Raw genomic sequence first — 8,891 nt, forward strand, 5'->3', positions numbered from 1 at the left:
AATCTTGACTGGCCTTTTTCTTTTTGCTTCATCAGTCCCCCGAGTTCAGTACGCTTTAAGGCATGCTAATTCTCCAAGCCTCAGGGCCAGTTGTTTTAGAGATCCTCTGTCCCACAGTTTCACATTTTTCCCTTTTTGCCTCATCAGATAATTAATATTTTAGCTTGCTGTAGGCAGGAACACTACTACTCAACCAGCACTTCATCCTTTTCTCTTCTTTTGTTCAAGAAATCACAGACCAGTGATGAATTGTACACTGTACAGAATATATTCTTATATTCTTCATTTGGATGTTTTGCTTCAACACTGAGTTATAGTCATACATGGAGTTTTTTAATAGAAAATGTATAGAGTTGTACATCTGGTGTAAAGAAAAGGAGGAAAGCGAATTGTGGTCAAATTGTTTAATTGGAGTTGAAAATCATTCATGTAAAAAGCAAGAAGAATAAGAAGTTATCTACTGTTACACAACAAGATAAACACAAGACTGACAGGAACTTCTGAAGGGAATTGTTCTGTTCTCTTCAACATGCATATGAAAACCTGCACTAAGAAAACATAACAAAAAAATAATATATACAAAAAAAATATCGATTGTAAGCACAGTCCATATCCGAGTAAACTATTGGTCCAGTCTGGTGCTTAAGGTTTCCAGAGCTTGAGCAGGCCATCTTCACTGTATGTGGCGATCAGGTTCTGATGAGGGTGGTGACAGATACCAATCACATCCTTCTCATGGACCTGACAGAAATCCCAGGTTAGGTTAGGTTAAATAATTCTGTTTCCCTCACCAGCTACAACACCATTATGAGTAAAAAAAAAAAAAAAAAAACCCCAAAATGATGTAAATTCTAACCCATTATGACTTGTACATGTCAGTGTTTAAACACATGATGAGTGTAAACGGAGACTTACAGTCAGGGTTCTCTCCAGTTTGCCGGTGACTGTGCTGAAGCAGTAAAGCACAAAGTCCTCTCCCACGCAGTAGATCCACTCTCCTCTGGGGGAAAGTGTACAACAGACGAAATCTCCCCCTTCTCGCTTACCAGAGCTGAAGCTCCTCACAATCTGCAGTGCATAAGCGTTTCAAGAAGTTAAGAATTACCTCGCTCAGCAAAAAAATAACAGTACATGTAACGCCCCAAGACGTTTAAAATGCACCACAATACTTGGCACCATGTTGGTAAACTACAACTACATTAAAATTATTAAACACAAATGATACGATTTCCTGAAAATAAATTTCAATAGGTAGGGTAGTAGAAGGGTGTGAGCATCAGGAGATTCATAAGCTGCATCCAAAGTCATGTACCGTGACGGTACTTACAGCATTTGATTCAGTACCTACAGCTCAACCACTGAAACAGTACATTCTGATCAGTATGTGTGTGTAGTACGAACTACAGCCATCATAATGGCATCATCATGTGACCTACGATGTCAGGTTAAAGGCAAAAGCTTTTTTTGTTAAATAAACAAATAAATAAAACAATTGTTTTTTTAACAATTTACTTGGGTGATGTTAAACATGTATGGTTTAACCATGATGACCAGCATTTAATATCTATAGCATTTCACTTAAAAACAGTCAGCATGCACTATTTATTATTCTGAAAGCTCTTCTGTGTCAGTCCCATTGCCTTATGGGATAGCACAGTGTGCACTGGCTCCGGAAAACAGGATTCTCGGCGGAATCAGCAAGTCATATGGTTATTTCTCAGTCACTGTTTTATGAATACTGAGAATCTGGACATATGACTCCTTCATTATGCTTCTTTTCTCCTACTGTACAGTGGAGTAGTAGAGATATCTGGACACAGCTATAGAGTATGAACGCATCATGAGCGAGGCGTGTAGTTTTTTTTGGCAGCCTATTTACATGCTTACTATTTTTATATACCAATGAGAGACAGTCCTGCATCACAGCTGGGGAAACTACAGGTCTGCAGATTATTTTATATATTTATGGAGCTGTGTTGTATCAGAGAAGTAGCCATAACTGTAGCATGTGTTATGGTGCGTTTGATTTTGTTTCATTTTAGTTAATAACAATGAAATGGCTGAGAATTGCACCCGAAAATGATTGAAATAAAGGATGATCACAGCTCAGGTCTCTCCATACCCTACCCCCTGTGCCCTTACTTCCAAACCCATATGCCATTAATATCAGTGTACTAATAACTGTGATGGAAACCTCGCAGGAAGTGGCCTTCTGGTTTAGCTGTAATGGAATATGTCTTACCTGCCCCTGCATGTTCATAATGACCACGGTGTTGGACCGATTGCACACCACAAAATGCTCAGGGTTCTTGGGAAGCAGGATGACGTTGTTCACAGTGATGTCTGTGCCAGCTGAGGTGCCAAGAGACTTGAATGTGCTTGTGCACTCTGTAGTCTTCACATTCCAGATCTGACCAAGCGAAAAGGATAATAAATATTCTACGTTATATTAATGTCCTTGCAAAATTTCCAGTTCACGTCTAGTTCAGTGACTGTATACTACTGTAGATCACTGAGGGTGGGAGAGAGGATTTAAAGGATTTGAGAGAATACGCACCTTCACAGTTCCGTCGGAAGAGGCACTGACGACGTGGTGGCCGTCCGGAGTGAATGCGGCTTCGTTGACAAATGAAGAATGGCCTCGGAACTCCTTCAGACACTTGCCTGACTTTAGACCATGAACTCTGCGCGCACACACAAAACACCTTCCTTCAACAAATTTTACCTTTTACTTTCAGGATTGTGATAAGGCAATACATGCGTCTTCGACAATAAAAACAAAAACCTTCTAAAACGGACTCACCTGATGGTCTGGTCAAACGAGGCTGAGAGGAGCTGACTGCTGTCCTTACAGAAGCTCAGACACGTCACACCCTTACTGTGAGCGCGTTCATATCGCCGTAAACACTGTCCACTCTGGATCTTCCAGACCTACAAACACAGGACAAAACCCAAATGTGTTAAACGAAACTGTCCATCTTTGTTATGTCGCCCGTTAAATATTTGTCACAGGAACCTTTTCAGTGTCTCTCTAAATACGATCATGAGAACATGTGCAGCACAGAATTTAACACTGTTTAAACTGACCTTTATTTTGCCATCCTGTGCTCCTGTAGCCAGCATCTCAGTGTCTCTGCTGAAACACATGCACAGCACGGCGTCGTCCATCATCATGAAGTTGTCCTGCGCTTGGTACTTTAGATCCTGTATAACACACATGTTAGGTCAGTGTTAGTAAAACATGAATACATGCAGCTAGAACAAAATCTCTGTGTGAGAACCTGAAGCATGAGAGAAGTGTGTGTGTACCTTTCTGATCTTGCCTGTTGTAAAATTCCACACCTCAATGAAGCCGTCGACAGAACCAGTGACCAGATACTGACCATCAGGAGAGAAGCGGGCGCACTCCACGTGGGACTTCTGTCCAAACTACACAAGCACATACAACACGATCAAACAATCCCAGCAATTACACAGTTAGAACTTTTTGTCACCAACTGAAAGAACATTTTAACTGTTAGTACAATGAGATCCGTTTCCAGTGAGCTTATTGCTTTCAGTATTTTGGACAATACCTTGATGTGCCTGCTCAGCTGAGTAGGGAATCGCTCCTCCTCAACATCCTTGACCGCAGCTTTGCCTCTGAACAAGTCGATGGTCATACCAGGAGGCAGGAGACCCTGATGCTGCTGCCACTTCAGAGACTGAATAAGAGATGGGGGAATATTACTAAAGTTAAACCATACTTTAAAAAATAAAGAGGAGGGGCTAAAGGAGAGGTTGTTCAAATTCAAACAAACTATAAGAGGTAAAGATTAGCGTTAGTACTTATTAATGGTGCTCATGTATTCAACTTAAGACACATTACTAGCTTGTTTGTTGCTTATTTTATGGTAATCCAGCATGTGTTCTTGTTCATTTCTGAGGATGATGCTCCAAACGATGGAAGACATTCACGCTAGCCATCTTACAATTACAGTGAAAAACAAGTAGAAGTCTTTAGACCACAACATCTTCCACTATTTATTTTCCACCACTAGCAAAATAAATATGAGTCTCTGAATAACGTGATGCTTTTTTATCATTCAGGTCAGTTCTCAGCTTAGTGCTTTTATGTGAGGTGGATATATTGTGGCTCTACATTACTCAATCCCTCTGGGAGTTTTCTGTGATTACTGTGACCAAAAATGCTTCATTTTGCAGCAGAGTTTTTCAAAATTTGTGATGCAACTTGTGCAGTTTTTGTGAGGTATTTTTGTTGGATAATTTACATAAATTTTCCAAATTGCAAGCGCATGGTTATTCTTTTAAACTCCTACCAGTGAAGACACGTGTAGTTGCTGTATATAATAGCGGTACTCATGTTCAACTCATATGAATTGAAGAGGAATTTGGCTGCATGTGTGTTGTGATGATTGGCCCAAATCTGTGAAAAAATTTCCTAAGAATATCATAGAGTTTAATTGCCTTTGTGGTCATTTCTAAAGGCACAAGCTCTAGGAGGGACTGACTACTGCTAACATATTTGTCTGTCTGTGCAAGTATAACCTCATAGGCTCTTTATTATACAAATATATTCATAATCTAATTAGTTTAGAAGTTGTTAAAACTTAAAAGCAATTAAAGGAATCGGACAGCCCTAGTGTGTAGTAACAAATAAAAGACCTGTTCAGCTACACTTGTATTCTTAAATACAAAGAATTTTAAGTTGCTTATATCAGTTGTAGTCTATCAGTAAGGCAATGAATGTGGTTTGTTCCTCACCTGTCCAAGCAAGGCCATGAGACGAGACGGTGGCACCACGCTGACCTCCCCCGCCAGAGCCTGAGCGATAGCCGCACGGCGCTTTTCCTTACTGCTGCCATCAGGGTATGCCTACAAACACACAAGCACTTTTATTTACTGTCATGTCAAAGGCAAATATGAAAGCAGTCTGACAGCAGCAATTTATCCATCTGTACTGTGACTAAACTCTGAACTGCTGTACAGGAGAAGGTGATGTCTCGGTGCGACTGTGTTCACTACAGAGCATAAAAGCTTCCTCTCAGTGTCAGAACCCACCTCTCTGGGGTCGAAGTAGGAGCGGGCGAGCAGGTTCTCCAGGTGAATGTAGCGCTCAGGCTGAGTCTGTTTCAGCATGATCATGGGGTCGGTCTGTCTCAGCAAAGACCTGGCAGCTCCAAGCTCTCTCAGCTCAATCAGCTCCAGCACAACCTGCCACAGCACCACACGTTAATTTACCAGCACAACCATTTGTCAAGCTAGATACAAGTGTTGTAAACAGAAGCACTAATTTCCTCTATTAGCAAATCTCACCTGTTCATAGAGATCGATCAGTGTCTTGTCTGGGAGTTTGAGGGACTGGATAGCCTGTAGCACTGTGTCCCAGTGACCGCTGTTTATATCAGCCACAAAACTCTCTATACTGTCTACAGTATTAAGGGACACGGTGGTTTCTTCCTGCAGCGTCGCCAGAGTGCGGTGCAGGTTATTTTCCTTTAAGTACTGCATGATCAGACGAATCACGCTGCAGGAAAAAAAACAATCACAAACTTAGAATAAGACTTCAGAGACACAGTGATTGCTTTAACCTTTTTGGGTCTTGTTGTCTCATGCTTGCCATTGGATTGATAAAAAATACTTACACCATTCCTTAGGTTTGTAACCAGTATTAGACCCAATAACACTAATACTGAAATCTAATTTAAAAACATCACAGGTGTTTGTGGTAACAGTTCATAACAGTGGTATACATTCTGTTTTTCTCTTCATTCATTTAAATGTCAATAATCTGTATATTTTGGGTGGGGTGTACATTTTGGGTATTTTTGGGTGGGGTTGTCAGTAACCACCACAGAACGAAAGAGTAAATGGTCCATGGAACAGTCAGGAGGTTAATAAACAATATGTGAAAGAGGAGAAGTTTTGTCCGGGGGTGGGGGGGCAGTAGGGGGGTAATCAATCCAAGATTGATTACTTTCCTATAACATGACAGGAATTGTAATAAAAAAAAGAACATGCATGTGGTCAAAGACTTTAGTAGAACACTAACTCTAGTAACTGACTCTTACATCAGAAGAGAAAACCTGCGTCCATCTGATAAGTCCCTGTGATTGAGTTGTTACTACTGATACTACAAGATATTAGACAGAAGGCTCTGATGTAAACCCTGCAGCTGTCAGAGAAAATAAATCAAGATCTTCAACAGTGCTGTGGTAAAACATACATTAACAGATTTACAACCGGTTTCTAGAGTGAATATTATATAGCAAGTTAATACAATCCTTAACACAATCTGATTCACCCACCTGATAGATCTGTTATACAGGTTTACATTATATTGCCAAAAGTTTAGGGACACCCCTCCAAATCATTGACTGGCCTGCACACAGACCTGACCTCAACCCAACAGAACATCTTTGGGATGCATTAGAGCGGAGACTGTGAGCCAGACCAAAACTGGGATTTCTGCCTTTACATGCACATGAATGTAATATGGAGTCGGCCCGCCCTTTGGAGCTATAACAGCTTCAACTCTTCTGGGAAGGCTTTCCACAAGAGTTAGGAGTGCGTTTATGGGAATTTTTGACCATTCCACTAGAAGTGCATTTGTGAAGTCAGGCACTGATGTTGGACAAGACGACCTGGCTCGCATTCTTCGCTCTAATTCATCCTAAAGGTGTTCTATCAGGTTGAGGTCAGGACTCTGTGCAGGCCAAACAAGTTCCTCCACACCAAACTCACTCATCCATGTCTTTATGGACCTTGCTTTGTGCACTGGTGTGCAGTCATGTTGGAACAGGATGGGGTCATCCCCAAACTGTTCCCACATTGTCCAAAATGTCTTGGTATGCTGAAGCATTAAGAGTTCCTTTCACTGGAACTATGGGGCCAAGCCCAACCCCTGTATTCAATGATTTGGAGGGATGTCCCAAAACTTTTGCCAACATATAGAGTATCTAATTGTTGTATACAGACAATCCTGATCTACACAAATCAACGTTTCTTGAATTTAAAGCTGTAAATTAACCGGAGAGTGCAGAGAACTCCCATATCAAACAAATAATTCCAATGCCGTTACAAACCATTACAAGTTTAATGAAACAACAACACGACAGTGCAGTAACAAAATTAAGAAGGTTAAACACGTAGCTGCTGCTGCTGTGGACACTATTTCTGTTTTTCTCTCCATTCACAACGATTCATACACGTCGCCTTCACAGCAGCTACTGAAGCTAACAGGCTAATGCCTCTGCTGAGTTAGCCAGCTCACTAGCCACCAGATCACAATTACACACCGGTCCAGGACGGCGACACGCATTAATACAGCAATTTTACAATTAACTCAAATTTAACGATTAAAACTGCATTCCGTAAACACGTGCCTACTGCCCCATGCACACGGAACACAAAACAACCCATTCATTATTAGCCATGCTAGTAAACTGACTATGCTAATGCTACAAAGCTAACGTCCCACGCTCAGGCCTGATCGGCTCCAGGAGAGCGCTTTAACCTCTTTAATTTAGTTCTTCGTGCAGACAACACAAAAGCACACCGTGCAAATGGAGAATTCACACATTTATTTACTTACTCTGCTGACTCGATTTCAATAGACATTGTTTATAGTGAAAATCTGCAGGACACGACGCGCAATCAACACCGGAAGCACAATGTTTCTTCCTCCCTGGGTTTGATCTTCCGCCTGCAAACACCATTTACCGCCAACTAGTGTTAACACCAAACCATTACACCAACTGATACGCAACATTCAGACTTACACCGACCAAGCATTACATTATGACCACCTGTGTAATATTGTGTTGGTCCTCCTTTTGCTGCCAAACAGCCCTGACCTGTCATGCACTGTGTATTCTGACACCTTTCTATCAGAACCAGCATTAACTTCTTCAGCAAAACAGTAGCTCATCTGTTGGATCGGATCACACGGGCCAGCCTTCAATCCCCAAGTGCATCAGTGAGTCTTGGCCGATTCGCCACTGTTCCTTCCTTGGACCATTTAGTTAGACAGATAGATACTGACCACTGCAGACTGGGAACACCCCACAAGAGCGGCAGTTTTGGAGATGCTCTGATCCAGTCATCTAGCCATTACAATTTGGCCCTTGTCAAACTCGCTCAAATCCTTACTCTTGCCCATTTTTCCTGCTTCTAACACATCAACTTTGAAGACAAAATGTTCACTTGCTGCCTAATATATATCCCACCCACTAACAGGTGCCATGAGATCATCAGTGTTATTCACTTCACCTCTCACTGCTCATAATGTTGTGCCTGATCGGTGTAAATCACACAACCTTACAACCAAAACTGGCCTTGTGTTCGTGCCTTATTCATCACTATTGTTGACAGAATGCTTAACAGACTTATTTATATCAAAACAAAAAAGGAGTCCCATTGCAAGGCACAACTGAACACACTCCATGGACAATTTAGAGATGCCAATCAGCCCGCAATGCATGTCTTTGGACTGGGGGAAGAGACCTGTATCACAAAAACAACTTGCAAAGTCTATGCACACAAGGCAGAAGCAGAAATTGAACCCCGCAACCCTGGAGGTGCAAGGCAAATATGCTAACCCACTAAGCCCAAAGTGAATCCCGAAACTGACAATGTTTTGAAGACCATCCTTTTTCTAATCTGAATAAAATTGGAGGCATACATAGAATTACACAACGTCAATTATCAGTGGTGGGCCCTTGAGCAATCTTAAGCAAATGCACTATAAAAAGCATTTAACACACATGATGTAAAAAGTTCAGGATGACTTAAAAAAGCCAGTGAACATTTTTGTAACTAAGGACTAATGTGACTTGTGTATATTTTGTGTTTCAGTGTTTAGATCAAATGGCATGACTCCCAAAAGCTGA

General features: G+C 41.3%; 1 protein-coding gene across 1 annotated transcript; it reads right to left on the bottom strand.

The window, feature by feature from the left end:
- Nucleotides 1-389: 389 nt before the first annotated feature.
- Nucleotides 390-7,723, bottom strand: smu1a (SMU1 DNA replication regulator and spliceosomal factor a). Its single transcript, XM_058408392.1, has 12 exons — nucleotides 7,595-7,723; nucleotides 5,317-5,527; nucleotides 5,062-5,214; nucleotides 4,765-4,875; nucleotides 3,576-3,704; nucleotides 3,310-3,429; nucleotides 3,088-3,204; nucleotides 2,804-2,931; nucleotides 2,558-2,684; nucleotides 2,243-2,410; nucleotides 916-1,068; nucleotides 390-741 (listed from the first exon to the last, which is right to left on the bottom strand). Exons 1-12 carry the CDS (start codon nucleotides 7,618-7,620, stop codon nucleotides 643-645), a joined length of 1,542 nt encoding a protein of 513 aa, XP_058264375.1. The 5' UTR covers nucleotides 7,621-7,723; the 3' UTR covers nucleotides 390-642.
- Between the last annotated feature and the right edge of the window lie 1,168 nt (nucleotides 7,724-8,891).

This window comes from Hemibagrus wyckioides, linkage group LG14 (assembly GCF_019097595.1).
Source record: "Hemibagrus wyckioides isolate EC202008001 linkage group LG14, SWU_Hwy_1.0, whole genome shotgun sequence".
Lineage (NCBI taxonomy): Eukaryota > Metazoa > Chordata > Actinopteri > Siluriformes > Bagridae > Hemibagrus > Hemibagrus wyckioides.